The sequence below is a fragment of the Drosophila arizonae genome, chromosome X, assembly GCF_054131065.1.
Source record: "Drosophila arizonae isolate 15081-1271.41 chromosome X, UAZ_ARI_1.0, whole genome shotgun sequence".
In the NCBI taxonomy this organism is placed as follows: Eukaryota; Metazoa; Arthropoda; class Insecta; order Diptera; family Drosophilidae; genus Drosophila; species Drosophila arizonae.
Window position 1 is genome coordinate 9,979,275 of NC_142927.1, and position 22,961 is coordinate 10,002,235.

The 22,961-nt window shown below is 42.2% G+C and overlaps 1 protein-coding gene across 1 annotated transcript; it reads right to left on the bottom strand.

The window, feature by feature from the left end:
- Positions 1 to 13,769: 13,769 nt before the first annotated feature.
- On the bottom strand, positions 13,770 to 15,912 carry LOC108618448 (rho guanine nucleotide exchange factor trio-like). The gene is made up of 3 exons (XM_018014470.2): positions 15,486 to 15,912; positions 14,442 to 14,681; positions 13,770 to 14,383 (listed from the first exon to the last, which is right to left on the bottom strand). Exons 1-3 carry the CDS (start codon positions 15,867 to 15,869, stop codon positions 13,964 to 13,966), a joined length of 1,044 nt encoding a protein of 347 aa, XP_017869959.1. The 5' UTR covers positions 15,870 to 15,912; the 3' UTR covers positions 13,770 to 13,963.
- Positions 15,913 to 22,961: the final 7,049 nt, after the last annotated feature.

A 22,961-nucleotide genomic window follows, 5' to 3' on the forward strand; every position in this document is an offset into this window, starting at 1 on the left:
AACAATCGAAGCACGAAAAAGAAAGGCCAAAGAATAAGGAAAAGCCAATGCAAGAGACAAGACGAAAATCAACTTAACTCAAAATTGTGTGCCAAGCTGCTGTTGGACTTGTAAGAGAGACGTGGCGGAGGGGTCAGAGGGAGAGAGAGGTGGACAGGCAGCCGTGGCATGTGTGAGGGGTCTGAACGAGGCGAAAGGAGAGCAAGGGAAAGATGGAGACAGAGAGAGAGAGAGAGAGCGAGAGCAGGGCAAGCGAAATTATGAAATACGCTCGTTGCGCATAACAAAAGCAGAAGAAGAGAACTAAAGAGTAAAAGGGAAAGCAGCAAAGTTGAGACAGCTGCAAAGCAAGTGGAATATGAAATACACTTCCCAGTAAAGATCAGCAAACTATATGTTTAAGACTTGACTAGAATCGGGTCAGATTATTTGAGTTCGGCTCCTCAAGAAGAAGTTGCAATGGAACTACTCAATATAAGTACATGCGATATAGAGCTGTAGTCATATAAATAGTAGTAATATTTTATTATTATTATACTCATTCACGAAAGTGAAACGAGTATATTAGTTTTGTGCAATAACCGTCTTGTCCGTCCGTCTTGTCCGCTTGTCTGTCCGTATCCAGGTCAGTACCCCTGTCTTCCCAGTCCCTGCTACGTCAAGGTCTCCGCTACCTAGAGGTCACCGTCCCCTCAAGGTCACCACCCCTTCAAGGTCACCATCCTTTCAAGGTCACCATCCTTTCAAGGTCACCATCCTTTCAAGGTCACCATCCTTTCAAGGTCACCACCACCTGAAGATCACCTCCCCTCAAGGTCACCACCCCCTCAAGGTCACCACGCTCTCAAGGTCTCTGCCCTTCAAGGTCACTGACCCCTCAAGGTCACTTGATACCTTCTTATCGAGAATAATCGATGAGTTGATTTCGTCTTTTCAGCTTTATTTGAATACTATTTGATCTGGACACTTCAGATTCATTGTGTATGTATAAGTAAGGAATACGAAGATTTTGTAATATACAGATTTTTTAACATAAGTCTAACTGGAGTTTAAGACCCTTATATATAGGCACATATAAATTCTTATATAACAATATTCTAAAACACACATCTATATCTATTGCAATTCTCTTTTTGTACACTCTCCATGACCGAGCTGTGAGGCCCTTTACGTAGTGTATTTGTGAGCAGGAAAGTTCAGACGGGGTTTGCGGGAGGCCAAATAGCTGGCAAAAACTTTCAAAGACTTTGTTGCCTGCAGATTTTTCTATTAACTGGCGAGCAACAGCAACACCAACAACAACAGCAACAACTGCAAAACTAATATAATAAAACAAAACAAAAACAAGAAACAAAAAGAAAGCAAGTAGAAGAAGAAATGGAGAAAGTTAAACTAAAGCAGAGCAGCGCGCTGCTCGGCTAGTTGCCTGGTGACCAGCATATCGCTCACACAATGCGCCGCATAAAGCACTGGCAAAAGGAGCTTTACTCACCCTCAGCCCTCCCCTTTCGCCACTCGCCCCTCGCCCTCGCTCTCTGCCTCCTTGCAGCTTGCCAGGCAGCTCCCTTTAACCAACCGCTAAGCTCGCAGCTCCTACGCGCTCGCTGCAGTTTGTGCAAACCAATTTAAATACCCTGGCCAGCTAGTCGAAGCGGCCATGCCCGGCTATAGAGCTGATTACGATGTGGTTAGTGAATTTTTTGTTTGGGATTAAGCTTAGCCCAAAAGACCTTCATTACCATTCTAAAGTACGATTCTATGGAATAAGATTTCCTCAGCAGTGATGAAAGTTAATAATGAAGTAATATCTCAATTGACTTAATTCGAATTGCAATTGCTTTATCTAGCACTTCTATTGAGGGCAGCATGTACTGTCAGGCTCATCTGAGAGCCTGGCTCTAAGCCACATTCATAGAACTGCCCTTAGCCAGTTTCCAGCGTGTCTACTATAAGCCTCTGTGACTCCAAGAAAATATACCTAAAACTTTAAGAAGTTCAAAACTTTTTTGCAGCTCTCTCTCTCTCTCGCTCTCTCTCTCGGGCGCGCTCTCTCTGTCTTGCTCTATCTACATGGTATCTGGCAGTCGTTGATGTTGTTCATTTCTTACGCTTTGTTGATTTTAATGAAATACAGCGACGACAACTTCACACAGGACACGACTTTGAAGACAGTTCCACAGTTTGTGCTCATTATCAGCCCGAGCTCCGCGGCGGCGCCACTCGCCCGCTCTGCTTTTTAACCCCATCGTGGAGCGGAGCCCTAAACAACGAGCTAACGTTTTATGTCTTTCAATTAGGGTTGCCAACGCTGCGTAAGAGAAAAAACAGTCCAAATGCGCTCTCAGTGGAGAGTGCACGGCTCACAGATGCCCTGTTACACTCGAGCCCAGATAATAAATTCCGCTTGAATCGTCAAGGACTCTTATCAATTCTGTGTTGGCTATAGACTTGGGTCCATCCCCCTTCCGACACTCATAGATACAGGGTATCTAAGAACATCGCACTGCCACCTCAACTTGGCGTTGAAGCCTCGTCTTGCGGTCTGCACTCAATGGCTGCTTGGCTGATAATTATGAAAATGTTGTTTAACAATTTGCCGGCCATAATTGAACCAATTTATGAGCAAATTCTAAAGCGTAGCAGTTGCCAGAGCAACTTCGTCTAATGGCTGGTTAGACCAGAGGAGAGAGAGGGAAGCCCGACGAACTGACTGACTGACTGACTAACGGACGGACGGCTGTTCTATAGATTCCCTGTTGCTTAGTTTCATTTCTCGCTACATTTCGGTTTACTTAGCCAGCTAGCTAGCGAGCCACTTTAACACCATACCCCGACTCAAGCTCAGGCAATAGACAAATGTTTGCGTATTTGTCTAAAAGCTGCTATAATGAGGCATTGCGGGGCTCAAATGATTTTCCTCAACGAACTTCCTGTCGACTTTATGTTTGCTTGTCTTTGCAATCAGGCATTTAGGCTGCGAATCAATCAGTCGATATCTTTCAGAATCTTCATTGCTTTTCTTCATTCAGCTCTTCTTTATTAATATATCCAATCAGTCAGTCAATCAGCTATTGCCTTAATTAGTTAATCAGTTAGTTCAGAGTTAGGCAATCATGCAGAAAAGCAATCAACGGATTTATATCAGTCAAAACAATTTTCTGGTTTTTTGTTCTACTATCAATCTGTCAATCAATCAGTCTTTTAGTAACTCAGTCTGTGAATCATCATATTGATCAATCACACACTAAACCAATCACCAGATCATACTCTCCTCACAATCAATCAGTCCATCAATCACTTTCAGTATTTCGATTGTCCATCATTCAATCTTTGAAGAAACCAGTCAATCAATATTTTTTTCAAGACTTTTAACTTTTTCTCAATCATTTCATCAATCAATGATTTGGTATACTAACGAAGGGATAAAGCTAATGATTTACCTAAAATTAAATCAGTTAGTCAATCAAGAAACAACTTAAAATAAAAAATAGAAAAAGAACAGATCAATCAGTTTATATTTTTCCACCTTTCTAATTAATCATTCAGAACACTGATTAGCTAAACTGGAGAAATAATATATCTATATTTTCCTTTATTTTTGATAGCGTCAGTCAATCACACCAATCAAACAACCAATGCCTCAAGTCAGTCCCATTTCTCAATTAGTGGGTCAATCAGCCTGTCATCAATCAATCAATCATTCTACAGCACAGTGTGGCAATCAATCAACGCACCAGTCTACCAATCAGTCCATTTTCAATAAATCAAACAGTCAATCAACCTGGCACCAATCAATCATTCAGTCAACCTACAGCTCAGTCTGACAGTCAACCGGTCACTCTGTTTTTCAATTAGACAGTCAATCAGCCTGTCCTCAATCAATCAATCATTCAATTGCTCAGGCTCTAACTAACATTTGCCTTTTGCTCTCGTTCAAATTCGCCTCAGTTCAAATTCAAAGTTTATTTTCGGCATTCGATTTCTCTATAATTTAATTAGCCATCACGTCAAGCAGCACCCCCCCCCCCCTCCGCGACGCCATCCCCCTTGTTCCCCAGCATTCCCCCAATTGCCGCTCGGCTGGAACTAATGCGTGTGTCTGTGACAACGTCAAGTGCTTCTCAATGCTGTCTTCGGCAGGCGCGTTGCTCGACCCGGACCCCAAGTGATTAATGCGCAATTGTTTGCAGGCTCTTTAACTAAGTTTTACAATAACAGTTAGCGCACGAGGATTGGGAGTGTGGGGTGGGGAGGAGTAGGGGTGTTGAGCACTTCAGAGTGTAGCTTGAAATTATTAGACGACCTCTAAATTTTATTTTCGATTTTGATTTTTATTTTAATATTGAAATTGAGTTAGGGCTTGGGATTGTCCAAGAGCTATAAGCAAGACTTTGGGATCTAGCGTTATATTACTAGAGTTGTGCTTTAAGTGAATCTGTTGCCAGGTTCTTGACAGCTTTGCATCGTATTATGCGGACAACAAACACCCTTACCTTGGGTATATACAAATTTTAGGCCTTTTTGTTGAATAATTCACGGAGTCCATATTTTAGTTACATCAGATTACCAAGATCGAAATAACATAGAAATACATATATATATCATACATATTTTATAAGTATGTGGAAACTAGAATTAAGATCAAAGATATGAGGACTTCGCCTGACTTGAAATTTGAATAGAAAATCTACTGAGATTCTTAGGCAGCTGTCAGGCAGAGCTCAGAGCTCGAAACTGCTATAATTAGTATAACATATAAGACATATTTATATAACATATATATCTGACATTTCATATAAGTCATAGGTAAAAGGAAATTCTCCCCATTCAACCTATTTTCGCACTAAATATTGCTAAGTTTTCTTCAACGCCTAGCTCGACTTCTCATATATTAGAATGCAGTTAGGGTATTTGTATGTCGGCTAATATGCGAGTTCATACACTCTGCTCTTCATCAATTACTTGATGCCTTGGCCAGGCAGTCTGAGATTGTCAGGCGTATTTCATTTGTTGTCCTGGCGACGTCCTGTTCTAGTGCGCTCACGCTTGCTGCTGGCTGGATGGCTGAGTGGCTGAGTGGCTGAGTGGCTGAGTGGTTGAGTGGGTCGATGGCCACTTTAGCGTGGAAAATTGAAATAAATGTGCTTTTAATTATGCCCAGAGTGGCAGCAACCCTCATCCTGTCAATCAATTAGATGCGCTCGCCATACAAAGGCATCCGCTCTCACACCCCGCCCAGGCAGCGACGACGCGTCGTCCTGCTCGTCCGACTCCAACTTCAGCTTCAGCTCCACTTTTAGCTGCTATCCAGCGCAGGACTTGGCTGGCAATTCGGCCCGCGGCCAGTTTGGCTAAAATGTTGCTGCTGCTGCCGCTGCTGTTGCTGCTGCTGCTGCTGCTGCTTCTTGTTGCAAATGGCCGCATAACTAAAAGTAAATTTACCCAGCAAACGAGAGCGAAATTGTTGCAAAAATATTTGAGCTGCATAAGCGGCAGAGCGCTCCATAGCTCCAGCTCCATCATCGGCTTCATATCCTGTCTCCTACTTCATGTGAGTATGTGTATACGTATGTGTGTGTGTGTGTGTGTGTGTGTAGGCGTGTGTGTGTTGTTTGATTTTATGACTGTCAACTGATGGCGCTTGTTTGTCATGCCAACAGTGAGGACAATAGCAAGTAGAAGCTGTCTAACTGCAGTAGAATGGACCAAGAGCTACCCTGCAATAATATGGTGTATATGTACATCAAATATGAGAAAATAATCTTGTTTTATTTGAATTGAATTGAATTTGGAACATGCTTTATTAGACACTTTGAAATACCTTTACGAATATTGAAATATCTTCAATTAACCCTAGAGAGGTCTACACTCCTTAAAGGTAAATCATATGAGAACTGTATCTATATGTATCTGAATAAGTGCCATGAAATTAAGACTAGAAAATATCTTGCTACATATCTGCTCAAAACTGAGTTCATTTATGAGCATCGATAGCCAAGAATGAGCCAGGATATTTCAGATAGTTTCTTTAATAATATACATATAATAAAATTCATTCAATTTTCTTACACTTTTATTCTTCGTTTTCTTCTACCTCGTATCTTTTATTCTGTGGTCAAGTTTCTTGTGTTTTAATTGAGTATGTTTTCTTTTTTCCCTTTCCCTCTAGCTAGTCGCTCGTAACCCTTGGTCTCTTGTCAAATCTCTTCAAGCTTTTTATCATGCTATATCTATGCCAGTTTCAGTCTTCACTTCACACTCATGCAACTACCCCATTCGCTGTCAGGCAGAGCTTACAGGGCATTGAAATGTGCTAGTCGAGTTGTCGCTGGGTATTTGCTCGCCTGTCCGTCTGTCCGCCAGCCACTTCAATATATCAAAGCATCATAAATGCTGCCATAGTTGCAACAACAGCAGCTGCCTCTCAGCCATTGCCCAGATCCTCGTCAGGGTCCACGCACGTGCGTGTGTGTTCGTCGACCGTCTACAGTTGCTGCTCCTGCTCCTACTTCGGCTCCTGCTCTTGCTCCTGCTCCTGTTTCAGCCTTAGTTACAGCTTCTTCTTTATCATCTCACAGCTGCTGCTGCTGCTGCTGCTGCTCGACCTTCTTCTGGCTTCTGCTCGGTCTTTGGTTTTGCTTGGGCTTTGTGCTTTGGCTCGACTCTCATATGACGAATGAGTTTCATTTTTACGCCGGCCACGCATCACGCTACTTGTCAGCCAGGTCTTATCTGTTGGGAATTTTTAAGTGCTGCCACCCAACCCGAACCGCGCCACGCCCGCGACCCACAGCCTATGATAAATGCTTGTGTTCGGGTTTGCTTTAATGGGTTTCTTTCGCGCTCTCCCTCTCACTAACTCTCTGTCTCTGTCTCACAGCAGGATTAAAATTATTGTTTCCATCTCTGCATCAAATCGATATGTATAATATATGGATGGATGCATATAAGATTTGTTTTGTAAGCTGAAAGCCAAACAAACTTAGAGTTTGTAGCAGCTGCTGCTTGACCTTGAATGAGTTCAAGGCATGACAATGCTAATACTGCTGCAGGAGTCCCCTGAGAAATGAAATAGATTCAATCAATTTCTTAATATAACTCACAACAGATAAAGGAGGGGTTATGAAAAATAAAAGAGTGAAGACAATAGAAGGTAAAAAATCGAAAATAGAAGATGGAAGATGGAAGATAGAAGCTGGAAGCTAGAAGATGGAAGATGGAAGATGGAAGATGAAAGATAGAAGATGGTAGATGGAAGATGGAAGATGGAAAATGGAAGATGGAAGATAGAAGATAGAAGATAGAAGATAGAAGATAGAAGATAGAAGATAGAAGATAGAAGATAGAAGATAGAAGATAGAAGATAGAAGATAGAAGATAGAAGATAGAAGATAGAAGAGATAAGGAGAAATGAGAAGAGAGGAAAAAGAGGAAAGAGAGTGAAAAGGAAGAAAGACATGAGACATGTATAAGAAAGAAGAGATAAGAAAGACGGGAGACGATGCAAGAATAAAGCGATAAAACTTAAAATCGAAAACTAACCCTAATTAACGAAGATTTTCTCCTTTATCTAATCATTTTTTCCTAGTACTCTTAAAGCTTCCAAGTCGTCCAGCTTAGCTAATGCTTACATATTTCAATTATAGTTTTGTCATCTAACTCAAACCTTTAATCTCTTGGATAGGCGAAGTTACTACTATACCTACAATATATTGATCCCCAACTAGAGGGTAATTGCTAGTCCATCAAAGCTCTAGCTCATGTTTTGTGTATTTGCATGCAGATTACAGTTGTGTTTTCATATGCATATCAAATGTCCATATGCGTATCCATAGACCAAATACCTCATGCCAATTGGCCCCCTTTGGCCTCCTCCGGCACTGTCGCATTTTCCATTTCCCATATCCCATTTCCCCATCTGCCCATCTGCCCATCATGCCTCGCACTGGTATCGCTGTCGAGTTGCGCTATTTGATTTTGGTCTATGCAAATATGGCCAAATATCGAAAGGGTAAAAGAATTACTGTGGCCTGACGCACGTGCGTCTATAATTTGCAGTCAAATATTTGCTCCGCCCTGACACTAGCATTGTTTTTCGCCACTGAGGATGCGGATGCGGATGCGGATGTGAGTGGGGATGTGCATACAGATTCAAGTGCGGGTGGCAATTAATTTGCACAAACCACTTAGTAATTAAAATGAAAAGTAAATTATATAAAACCAGGCAGCAGACGCGTCGGCCAAACGGGGAAGACGGCAGCTGCCTGGCTTAGACTTGAACTGACACAGTTTTTGGCAACACACACACACACAGTCATGCGGACACAGAGGCAAACACACTCACATGTGGGAATTGAGATGCGGTAGAGACGGCGCCGGGACGGTGGGGGCGTGGCTCGGTTTGTTTTTAAAAGCATTTGCCGCTGCAGTCTGCAAATGTATCTCGAACTTCGCACACTTGACTGCCATTCAATTTGCATAGGAAATTAGTTTGTTCGCTTTGAATTGAAGTTGGCCCCACGGGTGCAAACAAGGCCAAAAGTACTTAGAGCGAGATAGAGATGGCGAGATAACCAGAACGAGATAGCCTCACTACAACACTCTCACACACACACAGACACACACACAAGCTGCTTTCCTCTCTGTGTGTGTGTGTGTGTGTGTTTGTGCGCTACATTTATGCGTTTTGTTGCTGCCTTTCAAAGTGCCAAATCTACCGTGTTCACTTGCAACAGCTCAGGGAGAATGGCGCTTGCACTGCCAGCAGAGAGAGGGAGCGAGAGAGAGAGAGAGAGAGAGAGTGAGAGAAAGGATACATGGCTTGGCTTATGGGCAACAGCTGGGTGTGCGAGTGCAAGTGATGCTGTGTATAAGTTCTTCCATACAAATACCTCTCAAATATGGTTATCTAGGGAGTGGGTATATGAGTTAAGCACATAAATATCTCTGATCTGTAACATCAATCTATATATTTACCAATATCTGATAGCTAAAAACAAAAGAAATGCAATCTATTTCACTAAGCCGAAAATATTTTACCTTCGCGTCTCGATATATCGATCAATATCGATTTTCATTTAAGCAAATTCAGTTTTGAAGTATATTTATTATATATACATACCCGTTTCACATGAAAAAACATTAACTGAGCTTATCACATTACTTTATACATGTTCTACATATCGATAAATATATCGATTTACAGAACAAAAATATTCTTCATAATGTTTCAATGTTTACAACACCTAAGAGCTTCACTTATGAAGTGACCATTAGTTCTAGCAGAGTAAAATATTTTGTTTCTCAAATCTGATATCTATATATCTTCCAAATATCGATATATGTATATCTGTATATTCGTGTGCTTCTAAATCATATTCCTAACGCACTGACTTACCCACTTAGTCTACAAGCATTCAATACATAAGCATATAGAACAATATCACCCACCTTCTTCACACACTTTCATTCCAGCTTCCAGGGTATCTAGCTAGTCGCCCATCGCTCACTCCCTACGCGCACTTACAACTTATTTATTTGTTGTAGTTGCAGGCGCCTCTCGTGTAACTTTTTGCATGTTGTGTGCTGTGCATTACACTTGGTTAGCCAACAAGCGAAGGGGGCGACCCGCCGAGGGGGCTGCTTGAAAGAGGAGCTGGGCGAGAGTCGGAACGTGGTGTCTTAGAGATTGGATAGCCGCCGTGCTGGCCAGCGCGGACCTGTGTGCTATTATGGTTGATTAACGAGCTGGAAAAGCCACCGCCTTAAATAGATCGCATAGGAGCGAGGCATGAAGTGGCCAATGGCGGCTAAGCCAGTTCCAGCGATAAATTTATCGATTTCGGGCGATAAATAACTGAGCATGATGTATGTTACCACACTTCAAATGAATTGTGTAACGGGCCACTTCACACTAAGCCATTCCAAGCATCAATTTATTGATCTATGGCAAGGCTTTAAGCCATACAAATGGATAGGTATTGCTTTTTGATAAAGATGCTGGCTTTTCGATAGCAAAGCAAATTTTATTATGGGCAGAGTATGATTTTCGAATTGATAAAAACCTATCGATTAGCTATCGATAGCTCTTTAAACATTCTTTACATTCTCCTATAGCTATTTTTCTGATAGCTAATCCATAAAATTATTTGTAGTTAAGCTGTTAATTTGTCGATAAAATATCGATAAAGCTTCAATCACAATTTTCACTCTAATCCACAGCTTGTATCAACATTCAGATTTCATATCGTACGCGTACTTTAAGGTAACCGAGTACTACATGCACACACATGCACACACTCTCATATACACACACTCACACTCGAGTCCTCGCTTTGACCAACGGTAAAAAGTCATCATTATTTTGAGTGAAGCGCCAAGTTTCGCTGTTATTGCGTGCATGTGACCAATGGGTGGTCCATGCGGTCGGTGGGGATGGGTGAGGGGAGAGGGCCTTGTACTTGGACCTCCTGCTGTTTGTCGCAACAACAACAACAATAACAACAACAGCCGTTTGTACCCAGCGGGACGGCAACGAAATGTATATGGAAATGGAAAATTGTTGTGCGATTTTCATTTGTTGGCGTTTTCCTTCAGCTTGTTTTCCGGTTGCCAGCAGGATTCATTTTTTTTTTTTTCTTTTTTTTTCTTTTTTCTTCAATTGTTTTATTTTTGTTGTATTTTGTATTATTTTCTGTGTTTTATTTTCGTGTTCAGCTCTTTCAGCCAGCCCTTTGGCAGAGATTCGCGCAGCAGGACTGCCCGCAGTAGAGACAGTCTGTCACTGAGTCGCTCCGGCGATTATTAACACCCGTATTATCCACCGTGGTCACGTGAAACCCACAGCTTGCGACGTGATTGCTTGAATCGCGCTCGTTTTCGAGCACTTGCCTTAGGTTGCCTTGCGCGACTCCATTGTGTCAAATGGCATTCAATGGGTGAATAGAACAATGGCTCAAAGCAAACCAGTTGAAGCTTCGATTTGCATAGCTGAGCTATTAATGGCACTGCAATGTATCTGTATCTGTATCTGTATCTGTATCTGTATCTGTATCTGTATCTGTATCTGTATCTGTATCTGTATCTGTATCTGTATCTGTATCTGTATCTGTATCTGTATCTGTATCTGTATCTGTATCTGTATCTGTATCTGTATCTGTATCTGTATCTGTATCTGTATCTGTATCTGTATCTGTATCTGTATCTGTATCTGTATCTGTATCTGTATCTGTATCTGTATCTGTATCTGTATCTGTATCTGTATCTGTATCTGTATCTGTATCTGTATCTGTATCTGTATCTGTATCTGTATCTGTATCTGTATCTGTATCTGTATCTGTATCTGTATCTGTATCTGTATCTGTATCTGTATCTGTATCTGTATCTGTATCTGTATCTGTATCTGTATCTGTATCTGTATCTGTATCTGTATCTGTATCTGTATCTGTATCTGTATCTGTATCTGTATCTGTATCTGTATCTGTATCTGTATCTGTATCTGTATCTGTATCTGTATCTGTATCTGTATCTGTATCTGTATCTGTATCTGTATCTGTATCTGTATCTGTATCTGTATCTGTATCTGTATCTGTATCTGTATCTGTATCTGTATCTGTATCTGTATCTGTATCTGTATCTGTATCTGTATCTGTATCTGTATCTGTATCTGTATCTGTATCTGTATCTGTATCTGTATCTGTATCTATATCTGTATCTCTATCTCTATCTCTATCTCTATATGTATCGGTATTTTTTATGTTTGTTGTTGTAGGTTTTTACAAATCTCTAGCATTTTTTTTTTTTTTTTTTTTTTTTTTTTTGTAGCTCAGCTGAGTCGGAACTGACTTAAGACAAAGTTGCCAACACTGTTCTCCAACAGGAAATCCCCAAAAAGCACAAGTTGTAAGTTATTTGTATACCCTGTAGCCATGCCAAGCCACATGTATAAACATACGAGAGTTATCTGAACGAAGAAGCACAGAGGTTAAGAAAGGTAACTAACCAGCCAGAGCGCGCTCATCATAATCATCGATAAATATCGATCTCAGCAGTGGCTTAAGCCTAAGATAAATTAAAAGAAGTTGAGATAGTTCTAAAAGTTTGTTACTCAAGTGAAACACGGTTTGCCTATTTCCGTACACACAAATATAAATATATTATACAAATACAGGGCATCTTCATGCCCATCACTCACTCTCAACTAGATCTTAGCCTTGCTCTGCTTTTGGCAGGAACTAAATACTAAGCGAAATATATTTTGTTTCAAGGCTTTTAAGCGCGCTTAAAATAGTTGAACATACTTGTTGTTTGTTCTATGCTTGTTCTTCTTTTTTACATGCGTGTTCTACTTCGCCGCCATCTTCTTCGTCTTCTTCTTGTGCTTCTTTTACAGCTGCTGCCACATCCATGACTTTGTCTAGTTGTTGTTGCTGCATCGTCTTGCCGCGTATCGTTAGACAACAACTCAAAATATTTATGAAGATGCCGGGCAAAGTTTTTGATGGCAGGCGACATGAAAACTTGTCGAAACAATCTGCAGGGCAATGTCAACCAGCACCTTGCGCCCAGACACGCCCACTTTTCCTTTATGCCAAATACACACACACACACACACACGCGCACACACATTTTATTATGCAACTTGTTGTTGTTGTTGTTGCCGTTGCTGTTGCTGTGGCTGTGGCTGTTTTGCTGGAAACTTTTCGGACATGTGTATTAGTGGTGTGCAGCACGCGGCGTATGAGCAATGTGAAATTTGAAATTTATGCACAAGTTGCAGGTCAGCTGACAAACAAGCACATAAATCAATTCATCGACTAAAATGCCATGAGCACACACACACACACCCACACACAGACACAGACACAGACATGCCTATTAAATGTGCGTCATTGTGCGTTTGTCATAGCTCCAGGGCTTCAATTATATGGATTTTGCGCACAACAACAAGAACAGCAACAACAACAAGAAGCAGAACAGCCACAACAACCACAAACGAAAAACCACAAACAACAATCACGCACTACAATCGCAACGGAGAACTTAATAAAAGTTTGTGCCATCTGCGGTTTTCCAACTCAACTCAAATGACTCTTCGAAAACTCAGCATATAATATAATTTGCCAGCCAGTGCAATGGCAACTATCTGTAACACTTTGTGCAAAGTTCAAGAAGTTGCCAAAACACAAAAAAAGAAAAGAAAAGAAAAAAATTGCAAGCAAAGCTTCAGTGGAAGAAAACAGGGTATATTGCAGTCGGCTTATGGTTTACCGCCAGCTTATGATAAATGCTTGAGTCAGGTCTCAGCAAAATTGATTTAGCTTTGTTTTGCTGGTTGAATAGCGTAATTTGTAAGTGCCGATATATATCGATTGTCATCAATATTTGGTTAAGCCACAACTAAATTAGCAATATTTTCAATTATAGCCAGTTTGGGTCTTTCACAACTATTGATAGCTTCAAGTACTGATTTGTCTCGTTATCATTTTTAAGGAATATTTCTTCCATATATATCAGCTAGCAGTTGCTTAGGAAAGCTTATAGAATCCTCGAAATTTCCCGCTAGAGGAGAAATCAAGTGCCTCTGCAGTCACTTTAGCGCTTCAATCTATCGCAGCGTATTCGAAGCTCGACTTTCCTCAAAAATTCTAGGTCTGTTTTTTTTTTTTTTTTTTTGCTCCGTTTTACCTGTCGTTCGCTTATAGTTTCATTGCTTTTTGAACCCTTTGCCCAGAGCACAGCGGAAGACTGTTATGTGCATCGCTCTGTGATTTATGCCAACAATTCTGATAACGTTTTATTAAAACTTCGTTTGTGTGTTTTTGTGTGTTTTGGTTTGGTTTTTGAGCCGCGTAGCAGCCGTTGCAGTAGCTCTTATTCGTTTTGATTCAGTTGCAACTGAAACACATATTACCATCGTGGGAAGGGAAGCCGGGTAGGAATATGTTGCTTCTGTGTGGACGGGTTACTGCATCGCGTACCAGATGGTGCGGTTGATGGAGCTGCGTTGCACCACTTGCTGCTGCCCGCTGGCGTTGTCCGTGCCTTGCTCCGCTTTCGCGACGACATCGCCAAATGCCACGCTCACAAACTGTTCAAGCAGCTGACGCACCATCGACTCCCATTTTTTAACCAATACCTTCGGGCAGAGGAACTCACATTCGTGCTGCTTGTTGCACAGCAGAAAGGACTTCGCCTTGGCCACAACGCAAACATCCGGCAGAGCGAAAGTGCCGCGCACCACCTGTTTGCAGCTCTTTTGCTCCGTGTAGATGAAGCAGGTGGTGAATGCAAACAATTTGCAGCTGTAACAGCGGCGCAGTCGGCTATCGATCAGCTGGAACTCGCCCAACGTCACGAAGCGCGCCTCGTTAAGTATGCAAGACTGGAAAAGGTGTTTGAAGACATTCAAGATGAACACGTTTTGAACACTTTGAACATACCGCATTGAAGTTCGTGATGTCATTGAGCTGGTCTGCTTGATTGGCACGCTCTAAGAGCTCGCGCAGTCGTGTCTCTAGACGACAGGCCAGCTCGAAGATGCGCTTTGATATCACCTGGCGATGCTCGAAGAATGCCTGAATGAATCTATTGAGCAACAATGGATATTTCGTCACACGCTGCACGGGCTTCAGTAGAAAGCTGCGTAAGCCCAGCGGATCTCCCATTGTCAGTTGCATACGCTGTTGATAAACAAGAATTTAAATGAGCTTAATTTTCACATTTAACAATTGTCAACGAAATTTTGCAACGAAATTTAATTCAACTGCAACCATTTTAAATCATCGGTCATTAAAACGTTATTTTGCTGCAAAGCACCAATTACATTCGCCGGCTGATTGTGCTTTGCTTTTTCATAGGCCAGAAATAGCAGAAATGCAGTTATTACGGCAATGATGCCTGATGACGCCATTGTTACGAAACTCTGTAATTTGGCGCTGATTCAATCAATAATAAATAAGAGCGAACGAGAAGGGTGCAACAACTAAATGTTTCGTCAACGTTGTCTCGCTTACGCGTATTCAAATTCGCCACGTATTAAAGAGTCGCTGCATTGCTCATGCTCTATGCTGCTCGCTCCTTTATACATCGAGGTAAGCGCAGCCATCTTAATTTGCGTAGATCAACCATTATAGTGCCATCTCGCTCACGCACTTATGTTGAAGAGAATCTTTTGTTTGACACTTGCCACTATTGCGCTCTCGCTTATGCGCACATCCGCTGGTATTCGTGGCAGCCATGATATTTTCGTCCTCACTCTGTGCTCCTCTCTCCTTTATGTGTTAAGTTAGCGAAAGCAAGAGAGCAACAAGCAGCCATTTAAATGTGAATTGATCAGCAATTATATTGCTATCTCTTCTACGCTCAAGTGTCGTTGTGCATCCGTGTGCATCACGTTTGATACGCTCATTGCTCAGTTCGCAGATCAACCAATTGGATGTAAGATAATTAATAGAGAGACGCACTTTTGTTCTATTTGAACTTACCCTAAAATAAAGCTCATGGGAATGATATAGACGCATGCTTTCCCGCTGGCTAGCCGTGAACAGGACATAGCAGTAGAATACATCCCGCTCGACGAGAGCGTACCAACGCTCAAAGAGCAGCTCCAGGTGCTGGCGATGCTGCAGCAGCAGCGGCAGAAGGCGATGCCGATGCAATGCCGCAATCTCTGTAATATTCGACAGCAGAACGTGCTGTTGTCCAACCAGACCCGACGGCAACGCCGACCGCTGCTGAAAGATGCGACTATAGCGCTCAATGCCATTGATCAGATCCTCGACATATTGCTGCTCTGTGCTGATCAGTTCGATGAGCACATTGCGACAGCACTGTTCGGCTACATCGCTGCTGGACGGACGTGCGCTCATGCTGCCGGCCCAATGTTATTCACAGCACTGGCTCCAAGCTCGCATAATTTTCTTTGTGGCAGAGCCCACAGAGAGCGCTGATTCACATGCAGCTGTTTCTCAATATTTCCGTAGTTGCACTCAATTTTTTTTTTTTTTTTGTATATTTAGTTTAGTGCGGCGCTGTCGCTTGCATCGCCAATGGTTGCTTACTCAGACGCTGCGGTTTCCCAGCAATTACAGTTTAATTACACTTTGAGCGACGACTTGCTAACCAGGTGCCTGCTGTTCTCTTGGTGCTCTACCGGCTGCAATTTTAATGACAATTTATTGTGACTTTGTCCATTGTAAATTAGCCAACGCCTTTGGCACCTGTAAGCCAGCTGTTGCACCTCCATGCGGAGCGTATGCGCAATAAATAAATCAGCTGTAATTAAAAGCGTCTTGCTGAAGTTAGCTGCGCTCCTTTTGTGCCGCATCTAACCATTGCTCCTCAGCTGTCAACCCAAATTTGCGTAGCTTCTAGCTCTGCCTTTCTGTCTCGCTCTCCTTCTCTCCCTCTCTCTTTCTGTCTATCTCTATTTCTCTGCTTCGTGGGTTCCTTTTGTGCAAGGCCTTGGCACAAAACTCCCAGCTATAAATTACGTCGTGTTCCAGGAATTTGCGAGTGCAAACAGCAACAACAACAACAACAATAACATTAAAAGCAAACTAAAAAAAAAAGATGGTATAAATTCATATTTCTGTTTGGCCTGCCAGGGAATCTACGCAAAAGATAACGCCAGCCAAAGCCCAAAACGACAAAAACAGAAGCGAAGAGTGGGTATGTGTCTGACTAGCAGATACGCTGCATTGAAGTACAGGGTATAGAGGAAGTTGTATGTGCCAAAAGAGATGAGACAAAGCGATGTAAATACATATAGGCGACATATATGCGTTGGCTTGCACGAATAAGCTGCATATAGATTTTTATCGATACTGGCAGAAGCAGATATCGATTATTTATGGCCAATAGTTTGAAGCACTCTTAAATTATAGATACACAAATAAATAAGATAAGCACTATTAGAAGTCTCTGCTTCTTCTTTAACTCAACTAGAAATACTTCAGACAGAATTGCCCGACTAGCTGCTGACGTAACCCTAGGCCAAGTTCAATGGGAGCAGACTCTAGATCTCGAACACAGACAGGCCCACAAACGAACGGTTCATTCAAATCCATTTGCCACGTCTTCTTTTGTATGTTACGTACACTGTGAAGAAAATCAACATACCCTGACATTCAGTTTTTGTTGAGGGTATACAAATAGAGAGAGAGAGAGAGAGAGAGAGAGGGACAGAGAGAGCTAGAGACAGAAATTGAAAACAAAAAGACTAAAATAAAAAGTAAAAAATAAACTAGAAAAAAAATGAAGAGAGAAAGAGAAAAGAAGAAAATGCGGCATCGCGGCAAAAGGCCAAGCGGGTTTCATAAATTGCGCCATGAAATCGACCCTAAGGGGACAACTGAGAGACAAACTGATTGTGCTCCAGCAGATACCCGCGTGTTGAGAGTAGGAGAGCGCAATGCGAACGAAACCAGCTGAGCAATATATAATATGCATGAAATGGAATTGAAGGGGATGGGGCTGCATTGGGGGCCACTGCCGTGTCCAGCAGCTCAAGTTCGATTATAGATATGAGATTTAATTTAGCTTGAATTGAAGCCCGTTTAAGCTTTAATGAGCCATGATAAAGATTTAGTGCATGATAGCTAATGAGCTTTGGCTTATAGCTTACAAGCCATCTCGTTATTACGGTTTAGTGCAGGCCAAGTTGACCCTTGCAAGCTCAAAATTGTATTATTGAACGGATTTATAAATAATTAAAGTTTTTGCGATGCATTGAATGATAATTATAGCCAAATTTTAAAGATATGCAGTTAATTTATAGATCAAGATAAAGCCGCTTATTAAAGTTATACGAGATGAGCTTTAATCAAGCAAAGTTAGTTTTAAAGCTCATTGTTATTTATCTTTTTAGACATTTTAAATACATTACAGTATATGAGAAAATATTTTAAATACTGAGTTTTAGTGCAATTCAATCCATACAAAAGCTTTAGAGCTTTAAGATTAAACAATTTGGCAATTAAATTCAAATAAGGCTTTTGGTGAGCATAGCTCGTATATGCTATATATATGAAAATCTTCGAAAGCTGGTTAATATGTATATGGAATAGCCATCATATTTATAACTGGTAAATTAGATCTTTAATATTCGCTTAAAAGCTCCTGAAAGCTTTAGATGCAACAAAATGTGCTTTGCAGCATAATTAGAAATCTCAGCTTTAAGCAAGAGCTTTTTAAGTTTAAAAAACTTTCTGTATATTGTTCTTTCTCTTCATCCCCCACCCCCACGCACTACCTCTCTTTCTCTTTCTCTGTTGCTTTGTCTACATTCTATGATTTGTGAATCCACGTGCTGTAAATGGAAATTGAATTCATTCAATACTGAGAATCGAATAAAATGTTCGTTTGTGATATAAATTCAAAGTTTAACAAAAACGAATTTCCTGGTATTCTCTATGCTTCAGCGACTACGAGCGACTGCTCTATGGATGTGCCTCCTTATGCCCGGGAGCTACTCTCTCTGGCTAGGCCCCATTATGCTGGGGACTTGTGGAACGTCTTGGGCTTTCGCTGATATTCAGCATTCCGGCCAAAAATGTTGCATACTTTGTGGCGGACCTTGAAATGCTGGCGGTAGACAGAGCAAGAGACAGAGAGGGAGAGAGCGAGAAGCGAGGGCGAGAGATAGATAGGAGTGTAAGCACTTTGCTTGAGCAACAATACTAGCTGCCACGCCCACACTCACGCACGTAGTTCAACTCAGGCTGTTTCTGTTTGGGGCTTCGGCCCCTCAGCTCAGTCGCTGCGTATAACGGGCGGCTGCTCCGGCACTTAGCTGGCCATTTCGTTGCCTGCTTAGTATAATGTACTGGCTGCCCTCTCTGCCCTCTCTCCTCCACCTTCCACTCGCCACCTTAAACGTCGCCCATCGTAATCATCGCTCCTATTTGGCTAGCGGCTAAAGTGTTTCACTCTGCGCTTGATTGACATGATGCGTTAGCTGCTCCTGCTCCTGCTCCTGCTGCTGCTGCTGCTGCTCCTGCTCCTGCTCCTGCTGCTACTGCTCCTGCAGCGGCTGCTTCTGCTGCTGCCTCTGCTGCTCTTTTTGCCACTTCATCTTCAGCCACACACTCAGCTGCAGCTCTTATTCTTCTTCTTCTACTCCTTCTTGGGTAGTAGTCACAGATCGATAAGCCGCCGGACAAATCACGCTGCTGTCCCTGCTAATCCTGTTCAACATGAATATGGAGTAGCTGCCAAAAAAGGCTATCGCTGACATTTTCGCTCCTCCGCAAGGGGCGTGAGTGGGCGTGGCCAATTGGGTAATTTAGCTGTTCGGGGTGGGCGGGGGATCTTAAGTGCTTTTTTGTTAGCAGCAGCAGCGACAGCGGCAGCAGCTTTGGAGCTTATTATAAACAGATTTCAAGCTGTTGCAGCAGGTCTTACGAGGAAATATGCTCCGTACAGAGTGTGAAGCGGGTATATTCATGAAATAAATGTTTTTGATTTGAATTCTACTACTATATACCCTGTTAAAATACTATCAAGATGGCGTATATTCGTAGCGAGGCGAGTTATTCTCTCTTTATCACAAACCTCAAAGCGAATGAGAATGAGAACGAAAAACATACTACTAAGCACTCACTTTCTCTTTCACACTTTCTCTGTTGCTCTCTCTCTCTCCCTCTCTCTCTCTCTCACTTTCTCTGTCTCTCTCTCTCTCTCACACTTTTTATGTTTCTCTCTCTCTCTTTCACACTTTCTCTGTTGCTCTCTCTCTCTCCCTCTCCCTCTCTCTCACTTTCTATGTTTCTCTCTCTCTCTCTCACTTTCTCTGTCCCTTTCTCTCTCTCACTTTTTCTCTCTCTCTCTCTCTCTCTCTCTCTCACGTTCTCTGTCACTCTCTGTTTCTCTCCCACACTTTCTCTGTCTCTCTCTCTCTCTCACACACTCATTCCCTCTTTTCCCCAACCAGTCTCTCTTTATGCCTCCTTCTCCCCTTCGGAATCGTCACTCTCTCCTTTCTCAATATACACATGTCACTCCTTCACTTACAGGGTATTTCCCAGTCATTTCCATCCGCTTTTGGCTTGCTAATTGTAAAATCAGCTTGTCTACTCAATGTAGCCTGGTTGGCGATACTTTACTGCAGCTAATGCTCCTGCTGCTCGCTGATGTATCTGATGGATGCATTTGTATCTGAAAGCTGTTCGCTTGGCTATTAAGCGACTTACAACACGCCTGCCTGTTTGTTATGTGTTTTGCTGTTTGTTGTTTGGCTTTGGCTCTTTGTTGTTGCTGCTGATTAAACATAATTTATGTTAGTCCAAGTGGCGAACATTAGCGCTACACTTGGCGTTTGGCTAGCGTCAGGCGCCAGGCGCCAGCTGCATGATAAATGCGCCGCATTAGCGAGCGAACAATAAATTGCAAAACAAACCGCCCACCCCCTCCCGCCGTTAGCCAGGCGGAGAGGTGAAGGTGAAGTCAATTGCAGCAGCTGAGCTGATCGGACGTTTGGTTAATTTCGCTGCGGGAATTTTAAATCATCTTTAAATTAGGGTCATGCAAACTCAATAAACCAAAAGGCGGAAGCCAGCGGACGAGGCGAACGGCCATGGAGCATTGGGCGTGACTGCTTGGGAAATGTGTATCTTCGTGTATGTCTGTGCGTGCGTATGTGTGTGTGTGTGTGCGTTTGTGTGTGTCAGCAACAACTCAATTAGCGGCACACACACACACACTCACTCGCACGGAGAGAATGCGCCACACACACATTTGCCACAATTTGGCAAACAAATCACGTAGCCGAGCTGCCGCTGCTCCACTCGCCTGCCCCATTTGGCCAGCTCCACATACCCTACGCCTCCCTACCGAAACCCAGCTCACTTATACCCTACACGTTTTGTGCGCTGATGCTTTGCTTTTGTTATTTCATTTTAGCTGATTTCTACCCCCTCTCTCCCTCTGTTGCCCTCTCCCTCCTCTCTCCCTTCCAGTGAATAGCGAAATTTGTTCGGCTAGATGTGAGCTATAGCCCCTACTTAATCACGCACCCTCCTGCTGTGTCTCCTATAATGGCTATAGCTGTATATACATTCTATATTACTAATACCTAAATCACTACGAGCTATAAATCCGAAAGTTTTGTAGCAGTCAGCTTTTGTAGTTTATCAGCTCAAATTTCAGTGAAGCCAAGAAAGTCTTCATAGACTTATAAGAATTGACCAAAGACGTTTTTCATTCCATTTCGTTCCTCTCTACTAATTGAAATGCATTTATCGGCTTTTCGTTCTACACTCACTTTATTTGCCTTTACTGTCTGTCTCACTTCATTTTGTTTTCGTTTGCTTATCTTCTCCATTCCATTTAGTTGCAATCTAATCTATAATATAATTCTATGCATTTCATGGTACTCTTTCCGTTTCCTTGAACTAATGAATATTCGTAATGATTAAACGTGTTGCATTCCATTTCGCTTCTGTCTACTGTCCTATGTGGGTTTACATTATACTCTTCTTACTTTTTTGTAATCTAATTATTATGCATAACTTTTAAACGTATTCCATTCCATTTGAATGCATTTCATTAAACTCCTCTCAATTCGCTGAATTAATAATTATCTATGTCTCTGTAAAGTGTTCCATTTCATTCCACTGTGCTCGGCATGCGTTGGAGCGTTCTTTTAATCAAGATATTCTTTTGTTTTCCCTGTGCTTTAATCTTGACTCCAAACCCAATTCCATTCCATTATGCTCCGCACTTATCTCAGCACGAGTTGCATCGAATTATTCGGGGATATTCACTTGTTAGTCTATTGTTTATTGCTGACACAAAACATTTACATTTGCCTCTCTCTCTCTCTCTCTAACTCGCTCACTCACTCTTTTTCTGTCTCTCTCTCTCATTCTTGCATTGAGCAAATGCAAATTCCATGCCTTCTATGCAATTTTAAATGCTTTGCTTATCGCATCGTTTCATTCTATTCACTCTCTCTCTCTCTCTTTCGCTCTCTTTCACTCCTGTTTGTCATTTGCATAGTCGATGCATATGCATGAGCTCTCCGTGAGCGTGGAGGCGCTGACACTCCGGCCATGCCCTGCCACGCCCCGCTGTGCCCTGTCATTGAGTGAACCAAAAATTATCGACACTTAAAATGTTGCAAGCGTCGCTGGATTTTCTGTGTCCTGGCCCAGGATATGCTCGAGCCTGACGCTTATGTAATCTAAATGTTTATGCAGCTTATGCTTCATAAATTCCCCGCCAGTCAAAACAGAGCGGGCTGGCGAGAGACGGGCGAGGCTGGGCGAGGGGAGTGGCTTCTGATGTCTTTGTCTTCCGGTGCGCTGGCCGCCATTTTGTGCGCTTTGCTTTAGCTTCCGCAGCGCTGTGCCATTTGTTTATTGCCCGTTTTCATTGCTTCATTTCGCACCAGCCCCTGCTCCCAAACACCGTCGCCGAACCCTACCCCTACCCCTACCCCCTTTCGGACACGCCCCATCTTGGCTGATGAAAATATTTTTACGACAAGTTCTTTTTTCGCCAAGATTTGCAACATTTGCAGAAAAGCAGCAAATAACAAGTGAAAACCTTAAGAAGAAAATAGTCGACTGAGCGATACTCTGTTAATGATGCTAAGTGAAAAGAAATTCAATTAAATAAACGCAACTTTTAAGATGACGTTATATACATACCTGGGTATCCTATTCTTATTCTAACTCACTTGACGAAGGATAGATACTGCCGTAAATATGCTCCATCCAGTATTCCAGTATAAATATTTACATTTGTCTAAAATAAATAATTTTCAAATTAAGTCAACTGTCCCACTCACTGAATATCCCCTTTTATTATTTTTTTGCTAAGGTATTTCAACGGAAGTTTTGGGAATCAGCGCAAAGCGAACGGAGCACGCTGCCAGTGCCAAATGAAACGCACATTTTTGGCCATAAAACGCTTAACGTGCGCCCCTCTCAGTTGCCACGCCCACGTCCCGTGCTCGC

Excerpts from the sequence above, each read along its gene's own strand:
- LOC108618448 (XM_018014470.2), bottom strand. The coding sequence starts at position 15,869 with ATGAGCGCACGTCCGTCCAGCAGCGATGTAGCCGAACAGTGCTGTCGC. Across the intron at positions 14,682-15,485 it reads CCCATGAGCTTTATTTTAGG|CGTATGCAACTGACAATGGG; the intron begins GTAAGTTCAAAT and ends GTTTATCAACAG. Across the intron at positions 14,384-14,441 it reads ACATCACGAACTTCAATGCG|TCTTGCATACTTAACGAGGC; the intron begins GTATGTTCAAAG and ends CACCTTTTCCAG.